The sequence below is a fragment of the Anser cygnoides genome, chromosome 1, assembly GCF_040182565.1.
Source record: "Anser cygnoides isolate HZ-2024a breed goose chromosome 1, Taihu_goose_T2T_genome, whole genome shotgun sequence".
Classification (NCBI taxonomy): domain Eukaryota; kingdom Metazoa; phylum Chordata; class Aves; order Anseriformes; family Anatidae; genus Anser; species Anser cygnoides.
In genome coordinates, this window is record NC_089873.1 from 103,162,608 (window position 1) to 103,180,395 (window position 17,788).

Here is a 17,788-nt window from a genome sequence, read left to right on the forward strand (position 1 = left end):
ATAACACTGTTATTCCAGTGTAACAGTTTACTATTTGAATGCCCAATTTCATCATCAAATCCCTTCCCAACAAGTTAGTCCCTGCCTTGGGTACATACAATAATTGCCCAGAGATCATTTTATCCCCTAGTCTCAGCTTGGTATCCCCCAAAGGTGGCACTGTTATCCCAGCCCCTTCTACCCCCATCACTTTTTAGGGTTTCATTAGTTAATTTAATCCCTGATACTTTACAGGCCAGTAATGACCTAGCTGCCCCAGTGTATTGGGTTTGATGGCAAGGTTTGGGGGGGGGTGGGGGGGGCTGCAATGGCAGCCCCCACCAGGAGAATCCAGAAACTGCCCCGTGGCAGATAAGGGACAATTTCATCCAGCCCCAAAGGGGCCCACCGCTGCCCAGAGCCAAGCCACGAGCAACACAGTCCGTGCCTCTGCGAGAGCACATCCACAAAAACAAACAAACAAACAAACAAACAAAAACCTGCTGCTCAACAGCAGCTGGGAGAGCAAGGAGTGAGAAACCTCCCCGCAGACACCAAAGTCAGCACAGAAGGAGGGGGTGGAGGCGCTCCAGGTGCCGGAGCCGAAGCCCCCTGTGGCCTGTGGAGAGGCCCAGGTGGAGCAGGCTGCCCCCCCCATCCCCCTGTTATAAATGACTGAGTCCCAAATAGGACTGCAATCAAAGTTTACAATTTATTAAACGAATAGAGGAAAGCAAACAGCGCTGGGTATGCCGGGAGTCTCTGCTCCACCAAGACGCACACCCGTTACATAAGACGGCTGATTTTTTTATACTCCTAGGCTAATACATATTCATTACTACTTCTAGAAGAGGCAGGGTTATTATAATTGGTTTCCCGAATCCGAAGTCCTCCCAGGGGCGCCTGCGTATCAGTCTCTGGTGGTCTCTCGCGGGCCGCTCGGGCGGAAGGCTCATATTCTTCCTCCTTATCTGGTAGTCTCTTGGCCGGATGTCAGAAGCTACTGCACGTCCGTGCAGAGTCAGCAGTTTTTCTCTAAAAATCCCTCTGTTCTCTTATCACCTAAACCCAGGCCTCAATGTTAACCCTTCAAATCCCTTAGTGTCACGAATTGCTGGACCATTCCTTACAATCCCTCACCTTCTTTTTAATATCATCAATTCGTGTCTCTTCTTCAACCTTTTTTAGTAACAATTTCATCAGTTACTATCAGTTACTATCAAGATTTCATCAGTCAGTTCTCGGGGAGTCCATTTCTTAAGCATCATTATTGACACATCACCTTTTTTCTCTACCGAAGTCATCACAAATTGGGTGCTATTTATTATTCACTGTACCAATAACGTAAAGCAAGGTATCATACAAGGTATAAACAATAATGTCCTTACACCACATAAAAATAAAAATAACATCCTTTTAACCCATGGTCCACCGTGCAACCACGAAAAGAAATCCCAGTCTATACCCTTCCAAGTTTGTACTGGGATGGGGGCTACCTTCCTAATTTCCTTTGTTATCTGTTTAACCACTTTTCCATTATCATCAATTTGTAAACAACAACTAGAATCATTCAGTTTTCCACACACTTCCCCTTCTTCTGCTAGTAAATAGTCTAAGACCATTCTATGTTGAAAGATAGCATTCCTCATCTGAGTGGATTGATCAGCCAGAAGATCCAAGGCTGTCGCTGTTTGATTGGTTACAACTTTGAGGATAGCTTGCAACCTGATTATTCGGTTCAAATTATAAATAGGTTCTCGGGCTCCTGATACCAACTCATTCAGGTTCCAGGTAGCTGGCCCATAACGCTGTATGATTCTTTCAGGAGGCCATTCATCCTTTCCCCATTTTTGGGCACTACCCCCGGCTAAGGAAGTATCAATAGATCCTTTCATTCTGTTCAGGTCATCATATAATCTTATTCCTAAATGATTTCCTTGTGTTTGTGACAATAAAAAGAACAAGGGTCTTATGTACCCCACATAGCATATTCCTGACCAGTTTCCGGGTAGCCTCTTGTAAGCATGTTTGCCACACACCCAATAATGTCCCTTTAGGGCCCACGTCCCGTCTGGAGAAGGACCATCCCATCCCTCTTTACCCTTTAGGGCGTGATAATACAGAGTGTCCTTGTTACCAAGTGGTCCTGTTACAATATCTGCCCCGTTTGTACTCGTATATGCACACTTCCAAGCTCCCACGTTGGGTTTCCACTTACTGTCACAATTCAGTTCTCTTTGGCGGCCTGTCGTATTATAAGCTGACCAGAAATGTTTAAAGAACACTCGCCTCCCATTCTCATCTTGTCATTTCCAATGATAAACCCGCACCACATGCTGTTCCTTAGTGGTGTTATCACGCTGACAGCTCAAGATTTGACCATCGAATTGTCCCCCCGCTTGTGCTCTTGCCACAGTTTCACATCCGGATCCAAAAAATTCTCAATATGAGCATTTCAGCCAAGTCCCATTTCTCAGCTGAACATGCGTGGCGTTCCATTTCTCACTACATGCTGTACAGTTTATAGGACTACATCCAGGATTGGTACAATCATATCCAGGGGACAGAGTCCAATTGCAAATGCTTTTTCCCACCGCCACTGTTCCTGTTCTGTTCAAGCAGTATACACCCTGAGCTGACGAGTGCAACTGCCATGGGCCTCCTTCCTCTTTCCAAAATTGCGTCCCATTATGAACTTCGCTCAAATTACTGACCCACCACTTGGGTTCAACCAGGCCTGCTACCCAGGGCCAACTTTCAGTTCCCCCCCTCCCCCCGGTCCTCCACAAATCCAGCAGTTACTAAGGTTAAAGGCCTTGGCCACTTCCTCCCCCAAAGTGAAAAAGTTATTCCTCCATTCTTGCCCATGGCCCAATTGCCCCTGTAAAAACAATACCAGGAAGTATAGCATTTCTTATCCTTTTTTGCCGTCCAATCTTGAGAGTGTGGGAAACGCCTTCAGTCATGGGGCTGGGCCCGCTTTCAGAGCTTGTGTTACCATTCAGCCCTTCGGGGTGATCCAGCTCCTGGAAAAACTTTCAAGGGGTACGTCCTTCAAATCTTCGCGGCTGGCGTATGTTCGATTATTTCCACACAATTGTGTTCCAACGGTCCTTCTTCTGGAACAGTTCCTAGACATACTGCTGGATTTAACAGGTTAGTCGTTTTCAAGGTTACGTCATCTTGTTCAGTTAGTATTGCCTGATATTTCATCATTCGGCTGGGTGATAACCAGTGCCCCCCCCCCCCCCTTTTTGTTCTAAAACGGTTGTTACCATATGTGGTACAAAAACTTCAGTATGTTTTCCCATTCAAAGGCAAAATAATTTTCTACTATCTTTATCAAGAGGTATGCAAAAGAAGGCATCCTTTAAATCTATCACGGTAAGCCATTTATATTTCTCTCTCACAGATGTTAACGATGTGTAAGGGTTAGCTACTACCGGGTGAATGTCCTTTGTTATTTCATTTATTGCTCTAAGATCTTGTACCAATCTATACTCGCCATTCGGCTTCTTTACTGGAAAAATTGGAGTATTGTATTCCGATTTACATTCTTCCAGAATCTGATATTTGAGAAATTTGTCAATAATTTTCACTATCCCCTGCCTAGCTTCTATCTTAAGTGGATATTGTTTGATTCGAACAGGTTTGGCTCCTTCCTTTAATTCCACCTTTACCGGTTGTGGCAGTTTCGACTTCCCTGGTACATCTGTTTCCCACACTGCTGGTATAACTGCATTTTCTACTTCTCTTGGAATATTAACAAAGGTTTTATCTTTGATCATTAGGATTTGTCCTACTTTGGACTCAGGTACCTTCATTATTAATTCTCCATCCTCAAAGGTTATTGTTGCATCTAAGTTGGCTAATAGATCCCGTCCCAAGAGTGGAATCGGGCATTCTGGTACATACAAAAATTCATGGGTTAGTTCCTTACCCCCAAAACGCAAATCAAGGGGTTGTAAGAATGGCCATTCCTCCTCCTTCCCTGTGGCTCCAATTATTGTAGTTGTCTTAGTTCCTAATCGTCCTTTTAAACTATTTAACACTGAATATGTTGCTCCTATTACATTTGCAGGCTAATTAACACAGAGAAAGAAGCTCCCGTAACCAACAAAAAATTCAAGCCTCTGTCTTTGTTTCCTAGCTTTATTTCAACTAGTGGACCTGCTAGGGTAGATGCCCCAGGATGCTTTGATAATCAGTCAGCCCCCTCCCCCGATACTTGGGAAACTGACCAAACACCACCGTGAATATACCGAAACTTCTAAACTGTTATTTAGATAATGCTCCCACCTTCCTCCTTGACACCCTCAAAACATTTAAGAACAAAATAGGATTACAAGATGCACCACCGGGGGTGGATTGTTAGGATATAGAGGTGGCAGGTTATCCAATGACTCCCATTCATCTTTTTTTCTTTTTCTTTTTTTCTTTTTTTTTTCTTCTTCTTCAAACTTGTCTGCTTTTAGTGTAAATATTGAGGCTGGAAAAGGACGTGAGATCCTGATCCATAATCCTGCATAATCACTTTCCTCCTGGCTAAAAAGGTTCTTTTGAATTAACATGTAGATTTAAGGCTGGCAAACCCAGTCTTCAAAGGATCCGAAAATGGGCCAAAAGATATGTGGTCTTAAAGGCTTCTTCAGCCATTCTATCGTACAATACTGGACCATTTTTAATGTACTTTTTTCCTTTTCTGGGGCCCCTATCATTCCAGTTTCTAATCATTATCTCTAACGGACTTTCTGGCGGTATGTCTGGTAATTTGCTCCCTTTTCTCTGGTCCTGGGTCTTCGATTTTGTCTGACCCATCTAGGAATTTTATTGTGGCAATTCCTACAGCCCTTGGTTGCCTTAGTGAGAGTGTCTTGCAGGGGGTTTAGGACCTATCACCCACCCACGAATCCTATAGGAATCGCTTCGGTCCTTCACCGGCCAAGTCCCTCACAGGAGATTGGAACTGCGGTTAGAAGACCTCCACAATCGCTTCGAAACTAAGTTCCGTCTCAGTCACACTCTCACACACACACAGGCAACCGAATCCCACCCAACCGAACAGTATACACCTTAAATACTTACGACTCCGTCGTCTTCGTTCGGATCTTTGCGCACAGAATTACGGGCAAAATATAGTGCTGCAGCCGGCAAAGGGAGCTCATAAAAAAAATCTAAATCTTTGATTGCCCTTATTCAGGTTCAAGATGGTGTTAGTCCCGACCCGACTCGAACAGGAGCCACCAAATGGTGGGGGCGCCCCTCCTAGATCAAGTCAGAATTCAGGAACCAAGACCATCCTGGACGAGCCCCCAATTTTTATAAATGACTGAGTCCCAAAAAGGACCGCAATCAAAGTTTAAAATTTATTCATGGCTCCTGATTCCTTAAAAAAATCTTTCTCTTAGAACTTTTTAGTTCTTTCTTAGTTTTCAACAATTCCCTGAATCCTCTCTGGATTTATTCTCCGTTTTCCCTCAGACATTAGATGCCTTAAATACCTGACTTCTCTTTATACGTATTGTAATTTATTTTTCAATACTCCCAAGCCCTGCTTTCCCAGAAAGTTGAATAGCTTGTTAGTAGCTTCCTTCACAACTGTTTTCTCTTGTCCTGACAATAAACGATCATCCACATTTTGTAACAGTAATTCCTTCTTGGGAGGTCGGAATTGCTCCAAAATCTGTTCTAGAACTTTGCCCAAATAAATCGGTGGCCCTGTAAACCCCTGAGGTAAAACTGTCCATATGTATTGTTGCTTCCACCCCCACTTCAGAGTCTTTCCAGTCAGAGGTGAATATATCTTTGCTCTCAGGGCCTGAGAGCACTCCATTAATAACACTGTTATTCCAGTGTAACAGTTTACTATCTGAATGCCCAATTTCATCATCAAATCCCTTCCCAACAAGTTAGTCCCTGCCTTGGGTACATACAATAATTGCCCAGAGATCATTTTATCCCCTAGTCTCAGCTTGGTATCCCCCAAAGGTGGCACTGTTATCCCAGCCCCTTCTACCCCCATCACTTTTTAGGGTTTCATTAGTTAATTTAATCCCTGATACTTTACAGGCCAGTAATGACCTAGCTGCCCCAGTGTATTGGGTTTGATGGCAAGGTTTGGGGGGGGCGGGGGGGGGGCTGCAATGGCAGCCCCCACCAGGAGAATCCAGAAACTGCCCCGTGGCAGATAAGGGACAATTTCATCCGGCCCCAAAGGGGCCCACCGCTGCCCAGAGCCAAGCCACGAGCAACACAGTCCGTGCCTCTGCGAGAGCACATCCACAAAAACAAACAAACAAACAAACAAACAAAAACCTGCTGCTCAACAGCAGCTGGGAGAGCAAGGAGTGAGAAACCTCCCCGCAGACACCAAAGTCAGCACAGAAGGAGGGGGTGGAGGCGCTCCAGGTGCCGGAGCCGAAGCCCCCTGTGGCCTGTGGAGAGGCCCAGGTGGAGCAGGCTGCCCCCCCCATCCCCCTGTTATAAATGACTGAGTCCCAAATAGGACTGCAATCAAAGTTTACAATTTATTAAACGAATAGAGGAAAGCAAACAGCGCTGGGTACGCTGGGAGTCTCTGCTCCACCAAGACGCACACCCGTTACATAAGACGGCTGATTTTTTTATACTCCTAGGCTAATACATATTCATTACTACTTCTAGAAGAGGCAGGGTTATTATAATTGGTTTCCCGAATCCGAAGTCCTCCCAGGGGCGCCTGCGTATCAGTCTCTGGTGGTCTCTCGCGGGCCGCTCGGGCGGAAGGCTCATATTCTTCCTCCTTATCTGGTAGTCTCTTGGCCGGATGTCAGAAGCTACTGCACGTCCGTGCAGAGTCAGCAGTTTTTCTCTAAAAATCCCTCTGTTCTCTTATCACCTAAACCCAGGCCTCAATGTTAACCCTTCAAATCCCTTAGTGTCACGAATTGCTGGACCATTCCTTACAATTCCCCCCCCTTCTCGATACTTGAGAAACTGACCAAAGACCACAGCAAATATACCAAAACTTCTAGACTGTTACCTAGATAATGCCTACATCCTCTTTCCCTGCTCATTCAACTTTCCCAACTCATTCAAAAAACAGCTCTGTCAAAAATTACATACCACACCTTTAACACCTTCAATAACCCTTTTTAACACTTCTTTTTATCTTTCTCCAGCCTGTACTTTCACCAAAGTCTCAGTCATTGGCCAACTTAATTCCATACCTTTCTCCCTCCGGGATGCTGAAACAACATATCAGTATAACATATTTCATCCCATTTTCCTTCTCTCCTCCCGACACACACCTTCAGGGCCTCCCACAGGAGGGCCCCCCAGTGACTGTTCACTACATCCCCCCACCTTCTGGAGCATTTTCTGTGTATCTTGCCAGGTTTTACTCACAAAATGAACTTTCAAGAGCCCTTGGGTTACCGAGTCCTCAGGATTCATCCCCAAGTACTTTCTCATTCTGACCCCAAGTCTCTCATATGATTTCGGTGTTGCACGCTATTATTATTCCAGCCAGGGTCGGCAAGTGGTTATTTCTGCTCTGCCGGTATTACCCCTGGTCCTGGAGGATGAGCTCTTTCCCATTTTTGTATAGCAGCTCTCCTCCTGATCATTCCCATTTCTTTCCCTGTAAACAACATATTTATATACATAATTCCCCCCCCCAAGAGTATAAGTTAGGTCCTAGGAACTGGTCTAATAGTTCAGCTAGCCTGCTGGGGTCCTCAATTAAAGACTTCATCTCCTTAAAACTCCTAACCTCTCTGCTGGTAAGGAGGGGAGGAAGTTCACCTAAGAGGATACACAGTTAGTGTTAGTACTGTTAGTATCAGGGAAGGCAAAATTCTCAGTGCCTCTTCTACCTTGTTCTAATTCTTGCCAGAGCCTAGAGTACGCTCTTCTCTAGGGACAGTGCTAATTGCAGTCCCTGTCTCCCTTCCTGGAGTGACCGCTGCTGCCATCAGTGCAATATTAGGATTACAGGCAGCATAACTTGGCTCCTCCTCCAAAAAAAAAAGGAATCTTATTGTTTACACATAAATTTAAAGCCTGAATTTTCATCAGGCCCGTATTTTGGCCAAAATACTGCTGTTTCCTTAATTGGTTCTTTTGTCCAGACTAATACACAATATTTAACCATTTTTCTTTTCTTTTATCATCTCCTCTAATTTTGAGATTATTTTTCCAATTTCTTATAATTCTTCAGGAAGAACTTTCGGTAGGCACTCCCCCAGGGATATTTCCCTGTCCCCTGGAACTCATATTTCCCATTTTTCCTAGCCCTTGTCAGTGTGCTGCTACAGAAATTTCCCTCCTGCAGGGTACCACACACTAACGTTCCGATTCTGGAAAATAGGGGTGTACTACCAAGCACTTCCGCGTGCAAGGGGTACCGCACACCTATGAGTTTACCAGATTCCCTGGTGTACTTCCAAGCACTTCCCCGTGCAAGGATTACCGTACACCAAATTTCCCTGGTGTACTGCCAGGTACTTCCCTGTGCCAGGGCTTACTGTACACCAAATTTCCCTAGACTCTTCCTTTCTCTCCCTTATCTCATGCTTCGTCCTTCTCCGGCTGCGCCCCTCGCGGAGCTACGGAACCGCGGATCAGGACTCCACACTCGCTTCGTACAAAAGTACGTCTCAATCACACATCACACAGAGTCTCACCCGACCCCCAAGGCAATACTTAATATTTCTTACCTTGGTCTGTGCACAGAGTTACCGGATCAGTTCTTAAACCCGCAGTGCCTACCTTCTTCCCTTCCTCACTACTTCATGGATCCTGCCTCTTTAATCAGTCTCGGGCCCTCTGTCAGCTCTCCGCAGAACCGCCACCGTGGATACACAGGACCGCTGAAATCAGCGGGGCATGCCTTTCTGTTGCTGCGGCGGTGGGGCTCCCCAGTAGGCGACTGGATCCCGGACGAGCCCCCAAATTGTGAGAAACACTCCATAGCCAATAACTTAGGCTCAGGCGAGGATCTCAGTGAAGTAGTAATTTATTCGCAATTGCTATGGCGGGCGTCCCACAAGCAGGAGCGCGCCTACTGGTTCCAAAACACACGTTATATACTTTTGGATGACAGGACCCTCCCCTGTTTCCTCACTGAGTGGGTAATCCAGGTTCACAATCTATCTGATGCTTCACAGACAGTGCATGGCCTTCAGTTGCCGGCCTGTTACATTTCAAATTACTTTTGACTTTTTTACTGTTTGAAGTGGTAATGTTTCTTCACTTATCTGACTTGACTTAACACCGTGATTTTCACCTAATTGTTCTGAGGAGTCTGGTTGTCTGTATTTGACAAGGTCGCCTGCTAAGTTTTCTTATCACTGCAAGCATATCTCAATACCCTATTCCTTACCTTTAAACAATGTAACTCTGCAAAAACAAAACTTTTATTCCCACATTATAGACAGATAGAAAGTTATTTGTTTTCAAAATTATAACACATTGCTGGACAGATGCAAAAAATTCCATTTTACAAATGCACTGATAAGTTAGCAGATCATTCACGATCACACATCATGAATCAAAGATAAGAGTGTAACTTGCAATCTCCATAATCCTAAATTTAGACCTTAATCTCTAAAGGACAGTGCACTACCTGGATGTACCAAAAAGGATGAAAAGGTGTCCTAGTTTTGGGTGGGATAGAATCAATTTTCCTCGTAGCAGAAAGTATGGTGCCATGTTTTGAATTTGTGATTAAAACAATGCTAATACCACACCAGTATTTTAGCTATCTCTGGACAGTGCTTACGTAACATCAAGGGCTTTTTTGCTTCTTACACTGCCCTGCAGGTGAGAAGACTGGGGATGCACAAGGAACTTGGAGGCGACATATCAAGACAAATGATCCCAACTGTGCAAAGGGATATTCTATACCATATGATGTAGTACTCAAAATAAAAAACCAAACCTGTTGGGGGGCGGGGGGGGGGGGGGGGGGGGTTGTTTCCTGGTCTGTCATTGGACATTGATTAGCTGGTGGTGAGTGACTACTTTTTGCACCACTTGTTTTGATTTGTGCTGTGTTTTCTTTTTTTTTTTTTTCTTTTTTTCCTTTTTCACTTACTAAACTCTTAACCTCACTCCACAAGTTTTCTTTCTTTAGCCCTTGTGAATTTCTCTTGGATCCTGCTGTTAACTTAAAACAAAACAGTATGAATATAAAATGACAAATTTGTGAAAGCAGAGGAAATTGAGGGCTCTGCTCGGGAAAAATAAGGTCTTTTTTATTTTTTATTTTATTTTTTTATATGTCTATCTTCTTTGTATTTCACAAACATTATTTGTGACATTGCAAAGTAATGTTAAGTGTGATCTAAAATGCAAATGGGGACAGCAGATTTGGGGACTGGATAGCAGGAAGAATTTCTATGACCGAAGACCATTAGATATCCAGTTCAGAGCTGCAACTACAGGTAAATAATATGGATATACTTCTGTCCAAAACAATACTGAAAAACAGTGTTCTTGCTGACACCTGTTAAAGCATAGCCAATAGCCATGGAATTTCTATGTTACCTAATTTAACTGTAAATATTGCGGTTTTGCATAATTTATTTTTGTGACAATACAGTTAAAACATAAATGTTGAGATGCAAGGTTCTCAGTTGTAATTGTCTGTTGTACTGTAACAGCCATGACTCAAGTGAATTTAGTTAGTAAATAATGGAAGAGCTAAAGATTGCATGTACTCAAGTTCAAACACTTGCAAAAAGTACACATGCATGCAATTTGAATGCTTTTATCACTCATTTCCTTTTAACTGCCTTGTCTTCAGACAGTGTTGAGCACTTATATGCTTCTGTTCTGCTTCTCAGAGTTAGCAGTTTGTTTTAAAAATGGATTAACTTATGCTTAGTACTTAGTCTAGGTCAATTACCCATTTCTAAGGCATCAATTTTCTTGCAAAATTCTTCTGGGCTTGCTTCTTTTTCCTGGATACTGTCCTGCTCAACTTTCATCCTTCAAGTAGTACAGCCCCCAAAACACTCCTAAGGATTTTCAGTACTTCTTAAGAAACTAAACTAATCGTTTTATTTTTCCATTCACAAACCGTTTTTCTGGAACACAAGCATTCTGTGGCAGTATTTGACAGTGGTTAACATGAGGCCATTGCAATTTCTGTTGTTCATTCCTGCACATTCAATTCTCAAATCCCTTTTTTCCTTCCAATATGACTCTCCTAATGTTCATTTTCATCACCATTTAGCATGGATTTTCCAGGGAACAACTGATTTAAGGAAGCGAGCTTGAAGTCTTATGACTGAAATTGACTCTTTTTAGAGTCATAGTGATTGCAAATTATAGTTTTTTAGTGATTCATCATCAAAATAACATAATCTACACTTGAAATTTAATTGTTTCTGCTTATTAGACCAATAATCTCTGAAATTCAAGGCCCTTTTCACCTCACACATTAGCATCCAGCGTTTAGGTTATAAGCCTTAGTTTTATTTTACTCTCACCAGCACAGATCTTATCCTGAATTTGCCACAGGTAAAAATTAGTGCACAACTCCAGTTCACTGTCCCTTCAGGACAGATATCAAGAAAATACTTTTTTGAAATCTTACTAGATTAACAACCATCTTGACTGTATTTTAACAATATCTGCTAAATACATATCAATGCACTTAATTCCACATTGTTATGAACCAGAATCAAGGAGATATCTGAAAGATAATTGCCATTTTTGCGTGACAGCTGGAAGGCATATCCAACATTTTATTCTTGTGCTGATCAGTGTTACACTTGGAAAACCTAACACACTGTATAGAGAAGCAAAAGAAGTTGGGGATTCTGTCACAAAGAAAAAATCTAGAGGTCCTCTCTCTAACTTGTGGGCTTAGGAGAGCAGAGCAGTCATCTGTGCCTTAAAGATAAGAAGGGAATTGATTGATAAGAATTACTTATGACGTCTCCCTCCACACACACTGCCAACCACTCTTTCTACCTCAGTAGTTAGAAAACAAGGAAACTTTTTGTCTTTACTTTCAGTAATTGATAGGAGTGTCTTCAAAGAAACTTATATGCTAACAGGAAAAAACAACTTTACTTAAACAGCACTGTATTCATGTATATGTGGATAATTCATGTATTCACCTCACAAGTTTGCCAGAGCTGTACAGGCTGTATACTCAATAAAGACATTATTGCACACTAACCATATGCAGACTCCTCCAGCATAGACCTTTCTCAAGGCTTAAATGTATATAGAGATATTCCACTGACCTGTGGCACCTGACATGAAAAAGACTTGCGTATCCACTTGGTAGTTTGGGACATATAAGATATGCTTGCTTACCTGGCTTATTGCTGCCAGATGAAAATGTGTTTTGTCCTCACCCTGAGTTTGCCAGATGCAGGAGGGTCTGCTTGAAAAGGCACATAACTACAGTGTCTGAGTTACACAGCTCCAGTTAATGACCACAGTCAAGCAGATTTTTATGAAGTGTGAGTCACATAATTTTGGATAAAATACTTGGATATCTCAGAACACAGGCACAGAGTGTGCACCTACATGAAATGAATCCACATTCTCTCCAAAGGAAGACAGGAATTTTGGAGTAAATAAAAGTTTTAGCATCTTGATTCTCTCCATAACACTGTCACTTTCCTGCTTAACTATTCAACAAACTCTGTTGCAGCAGAATGCTACTCAGGAGCACGGTCTCCAATGGAAATCATAAGAAGAGCAGTTATGCATTGCTATTATGGTCTGTAATGACTTAAGAGAGGAAACCTTACATCCTGTATCTTTTCTACTAGGATGAGGAAACAGCTGAGGCATTTAATGTCTTTTTTTTTTTTTTTTTCCAGTTTTTAATATTTATGATAGATCTTGTGTTGCCTGGCCCTCTGAGTTAGACAAACATGACTGGGAAGCAGTGACTTTCCATTTGTGGCAAATAAAATTGTAAGGGAACAGTTTTATCAGCTGAATGTTTGCATCACCTAATGCAACTCACCCTAGAGTACTGAAGGAGTTAGCAAATCCTAACTAGAGCTCTCTCAATAATCTACCAAAGGTCCTGGGACTATGGGAAGGTCCAGTCTGACTGGAAGTAAGCCAACGTTATACAACACTGCTATGGTGGGTCTTCTCATGCTACAAGAAGTGCATGTGAGAAGACCCAGGAAAATACAGACCTGTTAGTCTAACCTCATTGCCTGGAAAGATTATGGGGAAGATTACTCTGTGTGCCACTGAAAGGCATTCAAAGAATAAAGCTGTTATCAGGCATAGTCAACATGGGTTCATGAAGGGAAAGTCCTTTTTTAGTAATTCAATCTTCTACAACAATATCACCCACTTAGCGGATGAAGGGAAGGCGGTGCATAAAGTTTTTCTGGATTTTAGTAATGCCTTTGATATCATCCCTCACAGCGTCCTTCAGGAGAATTCTCCAACTCTGAAACGAACAGTTTCATAATATGGTGAATGATGAACTGGCTGAACAGTGGAGCTCACAGTGTGGCAGCCTGTAATCTGTCTGATGGCCAGTCACCTGTGGTGTTCCCCAGGGCCCAATTCTAGGGCCTGTTCAACATTTTAATCAATGACCTGGATGCAGAAGTTGAATGCAGCCTCAGCAAGTTCACTGATGACACTAGACTGGGAGAGGCTATTGACTCTTTGGAAGGCTGGAAGGCCTTGCAGAGAGATCTAGAAAGGTTGGAGGACTGGGCAATTGGCAACGGCATGAAGGTCAACAAAGGAAAATGCTGGGTTCTGCACCTGGGACAGAGTAATGTTGGACACAGGTACAGGCTGGAAGAAGAGTGGCTAGAGAGCAGCTCAGCAGAAAGGGATTTGGGAGTGCTGGTTGACAGTAGGCTTAACGCGAGGCATCACTGCACCCTGGCAGCCAAGAGAACAAACTGCATTTTGGGGTGCCTTAACCACAGCATAGCCCACCAGTCAAAAGAGATGATTCTTATGCTGTGTTTAGCATTGGTGTGGACTCAGCTTGAATATTTTGTGCAGTTCTGGTCTCTACAATATAAAAAGGATAGTAAGATAGTTGAATGAGGAGGGCAACAAAACTGGTAAAGGGGCTGGAAGGCAAGTTCTATGAGGAGAGGCTGAGGACACTTGATTTGTCTAGTCTGGAGAAAAGAAGGCTAACAGGCCACCTCATTGCTCTCTACAGCTTGCTGAGCAAGGGAAGCACAGAGGGTGGTGCTGGTCTCTTCTCCCTGTTAACCAACATTAGGACACAAGGGAACTGAAGCTGTCAGGCAGTTGGAACTCAATTATATTTCTAGGTGCCTTCCAGCTCCCCTCCCCTCCCCTCCCCTCCCCTCCCCTCCCTCCCCTCCCCTCCCCTCCCCTCCCCTCCCCCCCTCCCCCCCTCCCCTCCCCTCCCCTCCCTCCCTCCCCTCCCTCCCCTCTCCTCCCCTCTCCTCTCCTCTCCTCTCCTCTCCTCTCCTCTCCTCTCCTCTCCTCTCCTCTCCTCTCCTCTCCTCTCTCCTCCTCCTCTCCTCTCCTCTCCTCTCCTCTCCTCTCCTCTCCTCTCCTCTCCTCTCCCCTCCCCTCCCCTCCCCTCCCCTCCCCTCCCCTCCCCTCCCCTCCCCTCCCCTCTCCTCCCCTCCCCTCTCCCTCTCCTCTCCTCTCCTCTCCTCTCCTCTCCTCTCCTCTCCTCTCCTCTCCTCTCCTCTCCTCTCCTCTCCTCTCCTCTCCTCTCCTCTCCTCTCCTCTCCTCTCCTCTCCTCTCCTCTCCTCTCCTCTCCTCTCCTCTCCTCTCCTCTCCTCTCCTCTCCTCTCCTCTCCTCTCCTCTCCTCTCCTCTCCTCTCCTCTCCTCTCCTCTCCTCTCCTCTCCTCTCCTCTCCTCTCCTCTCCTCTCCTCTCCTCTCCTCTCCTTCTTGCAAGACAGCTTTCTCAGCATCCCAGGGCCAATGAAAATGGCCCTGGGATTCAAAGACCAGTACTCTTCTCTGAAATAGTAGCACCACTTCCTGAAATATTCTATCCGTACTGACAATGAAGTTTTAATCCTACTGCTTTTCAAGATGTGTCTTGATTAATTTACGAAGTGTGGGAATGTTCATACATACATGTACTTTCAAAGTATTTTTAGATAGTGTATATGGGAGGATCCATATGGTGTGGCAATACCAATGTAGAATTTTCTTAATTTATGTGTTAAAATCACATTTAACCACAAAGAAACAGAGGATCTGTGTAAAAGATACCAGCTAATGAAACTAGGAAACTGCAGTCGTATTGCTTTAGCATACCGACAAAGAGGCTTTTTTTGGTCTTCTTACATTATGTTTTAAAACTTAATACTTCAGCCAAGATTTTACCTGTTTTAATTTAAATTATATTGTGTTCTACATGATCATAGCCATTGTATACTAAAAAGGCAATAAATTCCATGCCTAGAGAATTTATAAAGCTTAGATAGTGTTCATTAGAGAAAGTACAAGTTAAGATACCTTCAATACTTAAAGCTTGGGAGCTGTTGGATGGCATAATTATGAAGATGAAAGAGTTCAGACACATAGGTAAAGCAGATAAATAAACTGTATATTGCTGTGAAAGAATTTGTTCCGTCAATTCACAAAGATATCTCCACTGTAAGATCACTTGCAGTTAAAACTAGTCAGGTCCCTACACACATATTCATACCATTTCTTTGTACGCAGTATTAGTTCAACTACTGAAAAATGTTTGTGAAAGACTACTAGAGCTATAGCTGTTGTGAGAAAAGATTTAAAGTAGAGAAGAGTAGAAAAGGCACAAAGGCAAAAGTGGCAGAAAATACAAAAACATACAAAAGACTTAAAGATGTATTGAAAAAAAGGATTACAATTTTTTTATTTTATATTATTTTTTTTTTACATATTTACATTTCTCAGTTTGCATAAAGATTTGGGGTCTGACTAGCTGTAAATTACTTTAGGCCATCATGAACGAAGCACCTTTGCATATATTGGATAGTTTGAATCACAGAAACGCTCATTCCAGTGATGTAGGAATTGTGACTACAAAAAATGATGTCTTATAGCTTCCAATAAGACAAATCTCAATCACTTACGCAAGAAGTATTTCAAATTGGAGTCTGAAGTTAAGCTGAACGGTGGTGACCTATTACAAGGAAAGAAAGGTCAGTAAGGATCTTTTTTGTTGTATACAATAATTTTTACAGTATTTAGAGATGTTAATTAAATATAGAAATATATAACTACTAGTGACCTCAGAGGTAGAAAGAACTGGGTATATGTAACTGGTCTCAGACATATAACAAGTGTTTTTGTCACAGTATATACAAAGTTTCAGCACTACTGGAATACGGATTAAAATTCGATTGGTGGTGGGAAGAAGATTTGGATTTTAGGAGAGCTTCCCAAAATTTTGGGAAGCTCTGAACAGCTGAACAGATATCTGTTTATTTCCAAACTAGTGAACCAAAACACTGTATTCCCCTGAGATACTCACAAGGTAGGGAGGTAAACTGTCCTGTCCCAGTGTTCTGCTTGCTTCGGTCATTTTGGAAGCTGACACCAAACTCATCTCCACCATCCCTCTCAAATCCCAGAATCCACTTGATCAGGTCTCAGCTCCCAACTTCCATTACTCTGTTTTTAATGTCTCAGGGAAGTGATCCTTGTTTTCATTACTCAAAGTAAATTAACCGTGTGCCTTAATCCCTTCAATATACATTCATAAGGAAGCAAAGAAGCACAGGCTGCCATCACCTGAGAAGCAACATTCAATTGTAAATAGAGTCAGTAACAATCTATTTATTTATTTATTTATCTGTTTGTCTATTTATCTATCTATCTATTTATTTATTTATTTTATGCCTCTTAATCCAAAAGAGGAAGAACCAGAAGCGGATTTCTGTTCATGCCTTGAATGAACTTAGATGCAGATGAGACAGAGAAAAAAAAAAGGCAGCATGTCAGCCTTCCTTTTGGGAGAGGAGGAACAATAGGATCCATATCCCACGGAATCTTGCAATAGACAGAGGTCTCTAGGCCACAGAGCATCAGGTTGAAACAGGCTAGAAGCAGTGAAAATATCAGACCAAAACAGGCTTGTTGGGTGGGTAGGATAGTAAGGCCGTTGGAGAGAAAAGAAGCAAATAGTTGAGAAGAGGCTGGAGGAGACAGAATCACATACTTCTTTTCAAATAGATTTCAGTATAGTGCCAGAAGAGAGAAAGACCTTGGGTTGCAGGGAGATGCAGAAGGGAACAATAAAGCTAGTTTTATGAGAAACAGGGGTGTTAGGAAGAGAAGGTGGGTGGAGAGTTTGCAGAAATATATCCATTTCCCTCCCTCCCATTTTCTTTAAGGGTGTTTTTCTCAGAGCTTTTCCTTGCTTTTCTCCTCCCCACAGCAATCAGCCAAGCTGGGAAGAAGAGATTGTCTCCGAACTCAGTAGTGTGCCATGAGCACAGAAGACTGATAGTAAACAAGTAAACAGAGTTGACAACTGCGGTAACTACAGAGGCAAAGCCAGCTCAGTGACAAAAATGAAGACTGTTCCAGAGGTAAGGAAGGTTTGTCTTATTTTCTTTCCCTGTCACAGCAGCTCGTCTTATTATTACTGCCCTAGGGTACTGGAGTAATTGAGATTTGAGACTTTGTATCCAGAAGGGTCTTGCCCAGGTCTCAGAATTACTGATGTGGTGGGGTATGGTGTGAGGATTTAGGGATTCTTGCTCTTCCTGTTAGTCATCCTAACTGCCATTCCAAGTCTCTATTCAGACCTGTCTGAAGCCCTGGCAATAAATATTAATAAGCTGATTATTTGCTTCTTTTGTTGTATCCTTATTTTTCAACA

The 17,788-nt window shown here is 42.9% G+C and overlaps 1 protein-coding gene and 1 long non-coding RNA gene across 5 annotated transcripts in view; one reads left to right on the forward strand and one right to left on the reverse strand.

Annotated features, from left to right (window-relative positions):
* Window positions 1–677: 677 nt before the first annotated feature.
* LOC136791868 (uncharacterized) lies at window positions 678–9,879 on the reverse strand. Its single transcript, XR_010834813.1, has 2 exons — window positions 8,679–9,879; window positions 678–3,122 (listed from the first exon to the last, which is right to left on the reverse strand). It is a non-coding gene; the product is annotated as an uncharacterized lncRNA (long non-coding RNA).
* The window catches only part of KEL (Kell metallo-endopeptidase (Kell blood group)), a 41,709-nt gene continuing 26,921 nt past the window's right edge, over window positions 3,001–17,788 (forward strand). For all 4 annotated transcript variants that reach the window (XM_067005087.1, XM_067005080.1, XM_067005079.1 and 1 more), the window contains exons 1-2: window positions 3,001–3,135; window positions 17,342–17,495. Coding sequence is in view for 2 of the 4 variants with exons in the window: in XM_067005079.1 (XP_066861180.1) it covers window positions 17,478–17,495 (18 nt within the window). In the remaining 2 variants the exon portion in view is untranslated. The remainder of the gene's footprint in view (window positions 3,136–17,341; window positions 17,496–17,788) is intronic.